At 42.3% G+C, this 14,867-nt stretch overlaps 1 protein-coding gene across 1 annotated transcript in view; it reads right to left on the bottom strand.

Annotated features, from left to right (window-relative positions):
- Positions 1 to 14,867, bottom strand: part of LOC145391862 (uncharacterized) — a 210,615-nt gene that overhangs the window by 38,532 nt on the left and 157,216 nt on the right. Inside the window, exon 4 of the mRNA XM_080266349.1 lies at positions 5,873 to 6,003. Within this exon, the coding sequence (XP_080122475.1) occupies positions 5,873 to 6,003 (131 nt within the window). The remainder of the gene's footprint in view (positions 1 to 5,872; positions 6,004 to 14,867) is intronic.

Raw genomic sequence — 14,867 nt, 5'->3', positions numbered from 1 at the left:
GGGAACAACAAACTGCAGTCGAACCTCACCCTTGGGTGTTCGTGACTCACGGTAGAGCCGTCCTTGTTTACGAAGGAACTTGGCTCGACCTCCCCGTGAATACTTTATCACTCGACCCTTTTGTTTGTTCCACACGGCAGCAAGTGTCGGGTCATAATGTTGTTCTTGAACAACAAGTTGGCTACACATCAGATCTTGCGGCGATTCAATGGTCACTGGGGTGACACAGTCTGGAGCCTCAGCCATGGCTCGGGTTACTGCAGCCAAAATCTGAATAGCGTCATCATCGGTGCAACTATCCTTGACACAGGGAATGTTGCCTATAATAAGGTCAAATAAAGGTTCTGGCATGACAACTGCGAGTGTCGTACCAGTATAAAATGGAGATGCTACCTGGATACATGCCTCAGGGAACAATCTCACTGATCCATCAATAAGGTTTGCATGGATCTGTTGACCTGTGTACTGCTCAGGCCGAACTAGACTCAGCTTGACAGAGCAACCTGAGGATCAATTATCTCTCATGAGCTTCACAGGGATGCCTCCCACAAACCCTGGCTGAACAAGGAAGGTACTGTCACCTGTGGGAGGCCTGTGGAGGAAGCAGCTACCCGCTCATGAGGCTGCTGAATAAATTATGTGGCAAACATGGTGCCTTGAGAATTAGATACTTGAGGGATCGTACTCACTGCCTGTGGAGATGGAACATTGGCCATCTGTGGAAGGGTGTTCACTGTCGCTGTGGGACTAGTGAACTGTGGGGGAGTACCTGTACTGGTAGGGACGTCACCACCATGCTGCTGCCATTGAGGAATGAAAGCTGCGTTTGCCTCCTGCCTCCTTTGAGCTGGTGGTGAAAAAGACAGTCCCGACGGTCGGTTGCGTGGCTGATACTGCTGCTGGTTAGAGTACCTGTTGTACTGCTTCCACTCAGGTTTCTGAGTGTTTTGCCCCTGGTCCTTCCTCTGTGGTTTTGGACCTTGGCCATTATTCTGAGAATGGCCTTGGTGCTGGGATTCAGTCTGAGACGGCTTCCCAGACTTGGCAGTATCTTTACTGCTGTTCCAGGTGTTTTGCTTACGAGTTTGGTTCCCGTAAGCAGTGAAATATGCGTCAGCCTTTTCCACCATTTGGCTGGCATCTTTCACCTGGCAGATCTTAAGCTGTGCTATGAGCTCAGCAGGCCACGACCTCTCTAGCTGTGTACGCAGCATAAGGTCAATTATCCCCTCACGCGTGGAAGTAGTTTCATCTTTCTCCATCCACTCATTTAAGTAAGCAGTGAGACGGTCGAGGAATTGAACAGCTGTCTCCTTGTCTTGGAGACGAGCTCGCATGAACTGAACTTTGGCGTTGTCTACTGTGAGACCATACGCCTTAATGAGTGCAGCTTTCATCATCTCATACGTGAGATTGTCTCCACGAATTCTGTGGAGAATATCGAGGGCAGGGCCCTCAAGTAAACTAAGAAATTGGAGCCGCTTAGCTGCCTCATCCAGTTGATACATGTCTGCAATGTCCTCAAAACGAGCTATGTACGGCTCGATTCGCTCGCCTTCCTTGTATGAAGGAAGCTTGATGCGTGGGGTCGCCAGGACATGTGTAGGACGCGGCGCTAGTGGAGCTTGGGTTGGCTGCAGCAGATGTGCCTGAAGCCAAGGAATCTCGCTTGAGCTTCAAAACCTCAAGCTCATGCTTTTCTCGTGCCTCACGTTCGGCACGTTCATGTTCATGTTGTTCCCGCTCGTATTCGCGTTGTTCTCGCTATTGTACTAGCTCGAGTTCACGTTGTTTTTGCTCGTGTTCGCGTTGTTGTCGCTCTTGTTCTAACTCGAGTTCGTGTTGTTTCTGCTCGTGTTCGCGCTGTTTCTGCTCGTGTTTGCGCTGTTCTCGCTCGTATTTGCGCTCCTTTTTGCGTTCCTCACGCTGAATTCAACGCTCGTCAAGAGCATCACTCTCGCGCTGCTGTTCGTAATTAAACCGAGAGAGGACGAACTCCTTAATTTCAGTTGGGTCCGTAAGACCCATATCTTTTGCTTCCTGTACATAGATACTGGTCGACATGATGCTAACTCAATCTAAGTACTAGCGACTCAGTACTGACTGTGATTTTTTTTTTCCCCAGAGAGATGCGAATATTCAAAAATAAAGAATATAGGCACAGGTTAGTGGTGACCAGTTTTATCTAATTAAAATGGTAAAGAATAAAGCAAAAATGCGAATGACTGGGAAGACTCAATAATCAACGCAATGGGTACGGCAACTTCCCAGGAGCAAATAAAATCGTCTGGCGTTAACAAGAATAAATTACTAAATAGAGTTAAGTACTCTATGGATTAAAAAAGCAGAAATTCACTTGCTAAACTAACGATAAACACCAGTAAGCTTGTGCTTATAAACTTTAATGATAAATACCTAAATATGAACGAGTGAGTATTATCTCGTGAATAGCTTTAGAGCTAGGAGTTAATATCCTGGAATGAGGTCGCCAATTGTCACGGGATTTTTAAAATAAATTTAATATTAAAAGATAATTCTCAATAATAGTGAAGAGCAGGGACAATGAATTGTCTTGCTAAATCAAGCAATGATTACTTTATGTCGGATTGCTTCGCCGATTCTCTCAGAATGAGAATTTATAAACTTACTCAACAGTACACAGCAGAGACCAATTACTCACAATTGCTGTTTATTAGTACTGTTAGCCTCTGGAGAAAGTGACTTCACCCCTGACAATAAATAACTAATTCTATTAATAATATCAGATTCTTCCTGAGGCGTTAACTCCTAGAAGGCACAATGGATTTTAAGCTTAATATAACAAGACTGGCCTAAGTACCAGTTATGAATAACAAAGCGTTTATGCAAGCTAGGAGCTATAAGGGAAATAAGCTTAATTATGGAGAAATGAAACACGAGTTTACATTACATTAAGCTCAAAGAAATAGAACTGTTAAATTTATTGATTACAAAGAAATAAATTTAACATTACATTTCATGAATTCAAAATAATGAGATCGCACTCACTCGCTCACTCAGAAGCTAACCTCTTAAACCTAGAAAAATACGAAAAGGAAATGCTGGTCAATGTAGCGTATCACCAAGGAAGGGTGGGAGCCTGGAGAACTGTAGTCTAGTGGAGTCTGGGTGCTAGATGACCTCTCTCACTCTCACTACTGGAGCACAGAACCACATTCCGTCACGACAGACAAAAGACTCATTCAAAAACGATGCATGGGGTAATGCACAGGCCAGTGGAAGAAGGCGTGGCCAACGGTTGAGGCAAGCAGGGGCGAACAATAAACAAACAATAATATTGCTCAGTCGAGCACTTAATGACATGCATTAGATCGGTCACTTTTGAAACAGTGACGAATGTTTTGAAAAAAGTATACCACCGAAATGGAGAGAGAAACGGTTAACTGAACGATACACAGTGAGTTTTCCACTAATAGTTCGTGGTTTCTCACAAAAGGAAAATGTCGCGAATTTGATTCGTGACACCGTGCTCATGCAGGAAGTGTGGGTGTTGTTTTTTTATTATGTGTATCTGTGTGTGTGTGTGTGTGTGTGTGTGTGTGTGTGTGTGTGTGTGTGTGTGTGTGTGTGTGTGTGTGTAAACAAAATAAGTAAAGGTTCTGATCTCATTTTAACCACACTTGGTGGAATCGTTGACGGTCGGCCAAGAAGTAAGCCTTTTGTTTTTACAAAATAGGTCAATGACCAGTGTCACAGAGCAAGGGCAACGTCAACAGTTTTTATCAGATTCAGACCAAACTTTGGGCAAAAGTCGCAGATAAGTGAAACCTAAAAGGCTTCTATTTTGAGGAAAACAGTCAAAGGTCATGATTACACGGAATTGTCAAAGACCAAGGTCATCTCAAATAGTATGGATCGGACTGAAACAAATTGGTGGATCGGTAAAGGGTCAGGCTGAAATGGAGGGAATCACTTTTCAGAACAATCAGCAAACAGTCAAGTCACAGAGCTAGGTCGATCGGTGTTTCTGTATGTGAACAAAATAAGAAAAACAAATTTGATCTGATTTGGATCAAACTTTCAGGATAAGTTGGGACTTGCTTTTTTGTCTTAAAACAATAATTCAGTGACCAAGGTCCCATGACTGGGTGTGTTTCAACAGTTTTTACCCAGTGAACAAAAAATTTTTTGGAAAGGATCAGAACAGACAAAATGGTAACAAAGAGATCGAATTTTGACAGCAATCAGTCAAATATCAAGGTCGTATGGAATGGTCTAATGTCAAGGCCACTGGGCAAATCAGCTCAGAGAGTATTGATCCTGTCTGTACGTAAGCTGGTTGAAGGGTTAAAGGGTTAGGCCAGAATAAAGCATATTGATTTAACGAGTAGGTCGTCACAGGTCAGGGACACAGGGCAAAATCAAATGTTTGGTCTTTAGATCACGTGGTCGTCGCAGGTGTTGCACTCTCTGCGTGCTCTTTCCTTCTGCTATTTAAAATGCTCCCATTCATAATTCAAGAGATTTTTTGAACTGGATGAACAAGGCAAATTCTTCAATAATTTGTTCAGTACGAGGGATCTGTACTAAGTTAAATAAACTCGTCTGAAAATATAAGAATTGTATTTGAAAATTTTAAAAAGGCATTTATTTCGAGGAGACAACAGTTTCGTTTCAGTACCTCATTTAATGTATTTATCTTTGAATCTTACCTCATATTCTCAAATTAAATTCTTACCCTGTCACTCTATTATCCGTTTTCCATTTGCTTCTCATATTTCACGAATTTAATCCTTATACTTCACACCCAGCCAGTCACACAAGCAACATCTTTTTTCATCCTTACAACCCACTCTTAGCTCTCTCTGCTTCCCATCTAACACAGAATAATTTCCAAAATCATCCACTCTGCCATTATCACGGCACCTTCCCTAAAACCACAGAAGACTTACCCATATCACTTCACACACACAAACCTCACTTCCTCCACCTCGCTTTCGCAACACACCCATCAGTCCTCACTCTCAATATACACTCATCCCTTGTACCTCATTCTCATGATATATTTACCTCACACTTACCTTATACATCTCACTGGCACAAAACGCACTTGCCTCATGTACCTCACTCTAATAGCACTGACATTCCTTCAATATCATTTTAAAAATATACTTCTAAGACCGTCGCGGTTTCTTCTTTCTATCTCGACTTCTTACTTTTTTTTTTTATAATTCAGCAGCCATGACAACAACCACCACCACCACAAGAACAACTACGAATACAGCCTCCCAGGTTATACATTACTCCATATTTTTAGACCTGACTCCTATCTTTTTCACCTCACCCCTCAATCTGCAACCACACACCACACTCTTCATTCCATAAGCGATCACTCACATCATGCCATCCCTCGCGTCTCATTCCTTGCTCAACCCTCATATTCTCACTTCTCAGTCTTCCCATCTCACTTGATCGACTAAAGCCTTCCTGTCTCCCGCCCCTCATATTAATCCCTCAGATCACACCCTGATCCTCACATCTAACCTCTCATCCCGCTTCAATCTCACCCCATCGCAGTTTCACACTTCACTTGTATGCCATCATACTTTTCACCCCTCACCTCTCACCCCGCTTATCTCATCTTGGTAGCAGACGATGTAGACAGGTAACTCAGGTGTGACCAATGAAGCAGGTGAAGTTGATGGTACATCCCATGTGTAACACACCCGTCATCACTCACATCTCTCTATTTATCTTTCGCCTCTCACATCTACCCTCTACAGTCGCAAGGGCCATTTTCTGGGGTAAGAATTCACACCTTTCACCTTCCAGATTCCGACCATTGTTAACACTTCCTGTATTAAATATTTCATACATCACCGCTCCGTCTCACCTCGTCATTGTGGTACCATATAATATACGCTGGTGGTTCTGGTGTGTGGCTAATTAGGCAGGTGAGGTTGATGGTGGAGCCCATGTCCACGTGCATGTCAGGGGCACCGATGATTGCTGCTTGCGGCGCCGCTGTGGAGGAGAAAGAGGGAGAGAGAGATGAGAGTGAGGTGGCGGAGAAGGTGAACTAAGCTGGGAAAGTGTTTGAGTGAGAGAAGGGGCAGAAGATTACCGGAGAGAAAGATTAAACAAGTTGTGCCAGGCACAACAAATCTCGTCCGACAGCAATTATTTTATTGCAGTAAAATGCTGACTCGTTTCTGCAATTTACTGTCAGTGCACAACTTAAGTCTAAGGTAATGGCGCAAATGTTTTCAAGTTATATCCTCTGAAAATCCATGATCTTGCGTTTGACCATTCAAGGTCACTCAAGGTCAAAGGTCATGCTGCCAAATGAAAGCCCATATGAGACTTCCTACATGTTGGTAATAGTAAATAGCTCTGTCTTCAACGAGTTTCGAGTTATAACCCCCTGAATATCCATGATTCTGAATCTGACCTTTCAAGCTCACTTATGGACAAAGGTCAAGATACCAATTATAAAACCCACATGGGATTTCCTGTATGTTGATAACAGCAAATATCTTTCTATCTTCAACCAGTTTCGATTTATATCCCCTGAATATCCGGGACCTTGAGTTTGACCTTTCAAGGTCATTCAAGGTCAAAGGTCTTCGTGCCAAATGAAAGCCCATATTACGAGTTCCTGTATGTTGATAATATTAAATATCTCTGTCTTCAACTGGTTTCAGGTTATAGCCCTATGAAAATCCGTGACCTTGATTATGACCTTTCAGGGCACTCGATTACCCCTAAAATTTAACAACTTTCTTTGGGGACCAGTGCCCACACTTCCTGAAAGTTTCATGTAATTTCATTCAGCCGTTCTTCCGTAATGTTGCCAACAAACAAAGAAACAAACAAACTCGACCAAAAAACAATAACGCTTCGGACTCCGTCCGCGCGAGGTAAAAACTCAGAGTAGGTGGGATAGAGGTGAGAGATTATAGTAAGATGGGGTACCGTGTGGTTGAGAGAGGAGAGACAGGAGTGGGCCCAGAGGAGTGTACTGTAGTATTGTGCTATACCCTATTTGCCCCATGCATCTGAGATCTATAGCGCGAGCAGAGTCTGTGTGATACTTGCGGCTGTTGATTGACCGCCAGTAACGTCATCGCAACTGACGCCAGATGATAGATAATATTTATCTTTAATTACTTTCCAATGTGTAGGTGGGGATGCTCACCATCCACTCACTCGATGTAGTGCTGCTCTGGGTGTCTGCCCTTTCCTCTCTTCCTTCCCTCCTCGTCTGTCTTTCTTTCCTTCGTTCTTTCCTCTTCCTTCTACCTACGTGTGACTTTACACTCCCTCTTCTGTCCTTCTTTCCTTCATTCTTTCCTCTTCCTGCTGCCTATGGGAGACTCTACGCTGAGTGACAAGCCAAATGATTTCCTGTACACCAGGAAACCATTTACTACGCTGTGTGTTAACCATATATCCAAGTTATGGTGCACGTTTATATCCATGAGATGGTTGGGGTTTATTGCTCACGTAATGCTACTCAGTGACGAGTGAGGCCGGTAACTCTCATCTTAAACGTCAGGACCAACTTGCCTAGGCCCGGGCTCCTACGCTCCTCATGGGGCAACATAGGACTGGATGATGAATTACTTTCCTCATGTGTTCCAGAGAATAAAATATTCGGCTGTTCATCAAAAACACGAAGAATATATTTAATCTGTTCTACTGTTAACCAAGATAACGGTCTGTATGCTTTAATTACTATAATAACGCAAAGGGCACCTGCCGTGATGAATAAATGCACACATCTTTACGTCAATGACAACACTCAGATGCACAGAGCGGGAAGCCATGAACACGACTCTCTCTCTCTCTCTCTCTCTCTCTCTCTCTCCTTTTTACCAGTTGCGATAGCGAAGCTGATATTGTTTTCAGTTTGTGTGTGTGTGTGTGTGTGTGTGTGTGTGTGTGTGTGTGTGTGTGTGTGTGTGTGTGTGTGTGTGTGTGTGTGTGTGTGTGTGTGTGTGTGTGTGTGTGTGTGCTAGCACGATAACTTCACAACCGGTCAAGGTATCATCACAAAATTTTACAGGTGTATAGTAGGGATGAAAATCTTCGACTATTGCTTTCAGTTTGTCTGCCTGTCTGTGGGTCTGTTAACACGATAACTTCGCAACAGCTCAAGATGTGATCACAAAATATTCAAGTGTATATTAGGGATGAAAATCTCCTACGAGTTCGAAACTGGTGAAAGTAGGTCAAGGTCAAGGTATGTATCGGCTCGCGGCTGGTGTGGTTTCCTCCTGAGGGGCCGCTAGTTATGCTATTTCTAATATTAATTCTTGGTTATTGTTTTTTTTTTTTTTTTTTTTAATGACACGTCCAAAGGCTCCTTGTTGTCCCGCGCTAGTTGGAGAATTTACCTCCCCCCCTCCCCTATCCCTTCTCTCTCACTCTCTCTGAGAAGCGTTTGGCAGTACGGCAAGAATATTATGAAAACAGTAAAAGAAGAAATGTGCCCCAGGGTGTGGGAAACAAATGGAATGTGATTATCGCTGTAGCAAGGGAAAGTCACGTAGGTAGGCTATAAAGGAGAGCAGCTGAAATAAGAGAAACAATTTTTATTGAATTTGGCAGAAAGCATCACAACCTTAAGAGTAGGCCATATACTAGAGGATATTATCAGTCTTTCCACTATTGTAGTTATTAAAACTCCATATTTCACTGCCTGTACTGTCATCGCTGCTGTTTTTTTTTTACAAATTCTTCAGTAAGGTGTTCCTCTCCCATAACTTTTTTTTTTTTTTTTCCTGTAGCCAACGTTGTCCGTTTCGTCTCTACTTGGAACCAGTAATTATAATCTCTTTTGTCGACTAAAAGTTTGCCTTTCATGCAAGAAATTGAAAGGATGGTTTATGTTTCTTCCTATGCAAAAGGAAATCCTGCAACGTACTTTTCTAATGATTAACATACATAATAAGTTCGTTCCATTGTTGCAAAAACATTTTCGTGCATGGGGTAACCACTCATTTCGCTTTGGTCAGTGTAGCGTTATATCAACCTTCGCAGTTAATACAAGCATTGCCACATGAACAAAACAAACATTTCGTGATACAATGATAAGTTAACAAAATAAAAGTATTTTGAATACTCCTCGGCGAGTGTTGCCAACGACACAGATCTATCAATCTATCCATTGCTAGACACCCTAATCCCGTAAGAGTGGCAACAGACAAATCGCCTCCATGTCTCCCGGTCCCCCGCCATTTCACTGCCCTGCTCCCAGCTCACATCCCCCTCTCTCAAATACCACTCCACTACATCCCTCCATCTCATCTCTGCCCTTCCTTTCTCTCTCCCCCCCTCCACCTCACTTATATACACTCCTCGTTAGTCTCTCGCTCTCCATCCTCTCCATATGGCCAAACCACCTTAACGTGTTTCTCCTAACGCTTCCTGTCACATCCACATCCACACCACAACGCTTCTTCACTTCCCCATTTGTCAGTCTTTCTCTCCATTAACTCCACATGATCCTCTCAAGTAACTCATTTCCACTGCTCTCACTCTTGACTTGTGTCCTTCCAACAAGGTCCAAGATTCACTTCCATACGTTAGAGCTGGTATCACAATTCTGTCATACAGCGACTTTTTTTTTTTTTTTTTTTTTTTTTTTTACTTCCATGCTCACTTCTCTGTTTCTTATCATTGCTCTCAAGGAACCAGCAACCCTTCTTCCTTGTTGTACCCTTTCAAGCACTGCTCCCTCCAAAACTCCATCCTAACTCATCACACTACCCAAGTACTTAAATGCACTCACATTTTCCATTTCCTCATCATCCAACCTCACTGTATAACCAGTGACTTCATTTCTCTCGAAGACCATAACTTTACTCTTCCCTACAATCACCTTTATATTCCGTTTCTTACACATACTTTCAAACTCATTCACCAAACCTTGCAGTTCCCCTTCGTCTTCACTTAAGTATACAGTATCGTCTGCAAACAACAGTACAGGGAGACTCCAAACACTGCCTTCATTCATTAGGGTAACTCCAACATCCACTGCCCTACCTTGTATCTCTTTTATAACCCCATCCATATACAGATTGAACAACCATGAAGACATGACACATCCCTGTTTCAATCCAACCTTCAAACAGAAAAATTCACTCAGTTCACTATCCACACGCACTGCAGCCTTAGCACCCTCATACATACTCTTCACGGCATTCAACAACTTCCCATTTACTCCATATATTCTTAATATTTTCCACATTCCTTGCCTGTCCACCCTGTCATATGCTTTCTCCAAATCCATGAAGGCTGCATACAACTTTTTTCCCTTCTCTAGAAACTTTTCCACAAAAGACCTAAGTATGAATATCTGATCTATGCAACCTCTTCCCTTCCTAAAACCTCCCTGTTCTTCTCCAACTTATTTCTCTGTAATTTCCCTAACTCTGTAAATAAGTATCGACATAAATGTGAGCATTTATTCGTCACGCCAAGTACTCTTTGCTTATTTATAGTACACAGACCGTTATCTTGTTTAACAGAAGAACAGATTAAATGTATTCTTCGTGTTTTTTATGAACAGCTGAGTATTTTGTTCCCAGCAGCACAATAAAAAAGTATTTAAAAATAAACAAGACTACTCGTCATCTGTGAGCCAGGTAGACTTTAATAATACTGTTAGATGAAAACTTGACGATTATGTATCCATCCTGGATGACCCCAATGCTGGCTGAGTGACATGTGAACTCAGGTTGTGACTCAAAACAACTTTTATTGTAACTTTTTCCCTCTACAATCAATACTTTCTGAAATTTGAGTTTTCGACACAGACACAAATACATTTCTTACAAAAAATAATGACAATCGACTTCGTCTGCATGGCTCAATATTATCGATAATCTGGCATCTGTTGCGATGATATCTTCGTTGGCCAATCAATCAGCAGCCCTGAATCACACACCCCTACTCGCCGCTTAGATCTCAGGTGCGTAAGTCAATCAAATAGGTTATAGAAATATAAGTGTAGTTCAGTGGAGTTATGATCTGAGAATGGTAGGCGAGGTGGGTGGATGTGGGAGAGTGTTGGAGGAATAAGAATGTGTAAATAGTAAACAATGGGGCTGGGGGACAGTGTGGGAGATGGGGGTGTGCTGAGTAAATCTGAAAAGTGTGGAGAGTGTTGGAAAGGTAAAGAAAGCTAGAAGCAGCCTTTGTTAGACAGTCACCTAGTGCTAGTGTGGAAATTAGACGGGGGAGAAAGGAGAAGCGGGAGTAAGCTGCAGCTAAATGAATGAGAAAACAGTGGAGATCTTACAGTGATAAGACTGACCTAGAGAGGGGAGGTTGAAGTAAGGTGAAGCAAGAAAAGGAAGGTGAGAGACTGAAAGAATACACCTGGAAACTGTGTACTACATAAAGATAAGACATAAAGAAAAAGGGACGGTTGAGGAAAACATGATGCTCAGAATAAGCTGAAAAGAACGTCATTTTTATTTTCATAATATCTCTCTGCGAATGACTTCATCAAGATATAGAGAGACTTTTCAATCATGAATGATTAGAGATATCATTCACTGACCCTTTGTGCATGAGAAGTTTTCCTAAATACAGAAATAACTTGGAAGCAGCAACACTCTTCTTTAAGAAGATGTTCAACAAAGTAAAAGTTAGTATATTAGGTCAGTACTTGGAAATATCGTTCCCTATGCACAAACTACTTAGATATGATGTTGAAAAGTCTCATCTACAGTCGAAAGCAACAATCGGTACCCCCCCCCCCTCCGCCAAGCAGGTGAAGCCATGGTCAGTGGAGAGTGGGCGAGCAAACAATCCCTCCCCCTCTCAGCCAAGCTTCGAATAATTACACTGGTCAACAGCCATAATAGTTCTCATACATATGTGTCCCTGACTAATTTGATAGCACTGATTTCAAATCTGATATTCATTTTGCGCTATCAGACCAGATTTCTTGAATATCAGACTGAAAACATATTCAATGTGGCATAACTCGTCTCAACCTTGTAACAGATGTTGAGGCACACACAGATAATACTGTGATGATTTATGGTACAAAAATATGGAAATCCAACGCACATTTTATTAGTAAGCGATGATGTTCTAAAAATACTTCTGCACTTTGCTTTTCCGTTTGTTCAGCCGACTCTCTACACGTTGTAGCATCCAGCAGTAGTCACCCATCATGTTGGGACTGAATCGGCCTTGATACCTGTTCTCCATTATAGCAGTGTCTTGGTGAAACCTTTCACCGTGCTCATCACTCATGTCTCCGAGGTTATCTGGGAAGAAATCGAGATGGGAGTGAAAGAAATGAATCCCCAAGGACATCTGTGTGCCCAGAGCTTGATAACTCCGTAACATGCCAGCCACAATTTCTTCGTAGTTGTCTGCACGATGGTTTCCAAGGTAGTTCTGTGAGACATTCACGAATGACTCCCATGCGTCCCTCTCCAGCGGGTTTAATGCCTTGATGAAGTCACCATCATTAACCAGCATGCGGATCTGAGGACCATTCAAGACCCCTGCTTTCAACTTGGCTTCGGATACCACGCCACCGAGCTTCATGGACAAGTATTGAAACCTAGTACCCGTTTGATCCCTGGCTTTTACGAAATTTTTCGCCAAGCCCAGCTTGAGATGCAGTGGAGGCAAGAATATGTTTTCTGCATCCACAAGGGGTTTGTGAAGACAGCTGAACCTTCCGGGTGCATCTTTTGGCCTTGCCGGCCATTCCTTTCTTACATAATGCTTGGCATTAGTTCTACTGTTCCACAAGCAGAGGAAGCACATGTGCTTTGTGTAACCGTTCTGAAGGCTCGGCAGTAGACTGATCACTTTGAGGTCCCCACATATTTTTCACTGATGCATCTTATATTCGACAGCGGAAAGCACAATCTTCATAGTTTCATAGCTCTTGGTCATCTTCTCCACGTGTGCTATTGGCACGGATGGATGCCGATTACCGTTGTGTAGGAGGACTGCTTTCAGAGTGTCTTCCTGAATCTATAAACAGCCTCCTATCGTTCGGCTTGTATGGATCAGACTTGCAGAGTTGTTGCATGAGAGACACTGCGTCATCGCAATAGCAAAGGTTGTTTGCCATTTTGAAAAACGCAGACAGCTGTCTATGCCGATGACGCGCCAGCAGCGCCATAGTGATGTGCACTCCATCTTCCAGGAGGTTACGCTGCTTCATTCGTGATCTCAGGAGCTCTGCCTTTTCTTTAGACAAATCAAGGTCCCTTATAAGATCATGAAGGGCTCCCTGGTTGAATGGTTTGGGCCCACTGGTTCATGAGTCGTCCTGGTAGTCATCATCCATGGAGCTATGACTGGAATAGAAATTTCTGCAAGAATAAAAGTGGAAGCAATATATGTAACCTGCAACAAAAACACAAATTTAATCGATAGAACTAAACAAACAAAATGTATGTCACATTCTGTGAGCAAGAGACACCGATATACTGGTTTTGAAGAACCAGACCTGATACGTCCATACTGATGCCATATTCGAGTTCAGCAACTTCGATTACCCTAGAATCAAACCATTTCAATTCAGAACCATGAAGTATTTTTTTGTTGTTTTTTGTGGACCAGTGTTATCAACAAGTACTGATAGAAAGCAGGCCTTAGGGTTTCAGCATCCTCAGGACGTAAAATGAGAGAATTAGTTAAATCAATAGTGAATAAAACGAAAAAAGAAAACAATGTTATCTTCAGCATACCGTGCAGTGGATACTCGAAATCGTACATAGGAGTAACAGAACACAAAACAGATACAAGGATGGCAGAACACAAAGCTGACGTGCGGCGTCACAGAGTATCATATTTCCTTGTGCTGCACATAAATCAGCACAATCTTTCGCCCAAGTGGGAAGAAGCTGCATTCACTGAGAAAGATCTGCATAAACAAATGAAAATGGTGGACTCTGGTCTTATTTGTGTGTAAACTGTAACTGACCATAGCGAGGGATTTCTCATCCTGTTGAGGTATACAAGGATAGCCCTAATGGCGCAATCATGGGTGAGGTAAGACGACAGAGTTTTCTTAGAGGTAGCCAATTAGGCTGCAACAAGAGAAGACGGAGGGGATTTCTAGGGGTATAAATGTCTCAGGTCCATCACTTCTTGTTTAGTTTTTTCGAAGACTGCTTCTGTGTAGCCTCAAACGTAAAAAAAAAATAAAAAATAAAAAATAAAGAATTCAAGCTTTAATCTGTGCATCTATCCCACCTGACAGACGTTATGTGTCGGTAGGGAAAAAATTCATGTGCAATAGAAGAGAAGCTGGGAGATAAGATGAAAAGCTGAGGAGATTAATGGGAGGAGATAATAGCCTACAACGAGGTGTTCGGATATAAGCGGGCTCAAGATGGTGGTGATGCTTTTATCCCACGCTAACCTAATGACTAAATTGTAGTCGATTAATTAAATAACTACCACGTCCATGTCCAAGGGTACTTCTTTACGAACTAAGTACAGTCTTTGCCTTGTTACATACCATGATTAGGCCACTGGAGCCTAAATATAATAGTTCCATGCATTCTTTTTTTTTTTTTTTTTTTTTTAATAACAGAACAGTGTTGAGACGAGCAGGTTTTCATGACGTAGCATACTACCATGTTCAAAGTGGTATAGCGTCAGTAAGAGAAGAAAACCTTGAGCTTCATCTCGACAAATGTTTCTGAAACAAAGCATATGAAGAGGCGAAACATTCATCTGGATAATTACTCTTATCTTTTGTCACAAGGTTAATTTTGAATTCCGGTGATTACGAACATAGTCATAGGGCTTATAACGGTACAAATTTCTGCAATCATTGTTGCTATGAATAATGTTAATGACCATTTTTAATGTACGAAATTACGTATGGAATG

The sequence above is a fragment of the Coenobita brevimanus genome, chromosome 20 (assembly GCF_032717465.1).
Source record: "Coenobita brevimanus isolate Jiangsu-jjx chromosome 20, ASM3271746v2, whole genome shotgun sequence".
In the NCBI taxonomy this organism is placed as follows: Eukaryota; Metazoa; Arthropoda; class Malacostraca; order Decapoda; family Coenobitidae; genus Coenobita; species Coenobita brevimanus.
This window is presented reverse-complemented; position numbering and strand designations above follow the sequence as displayed.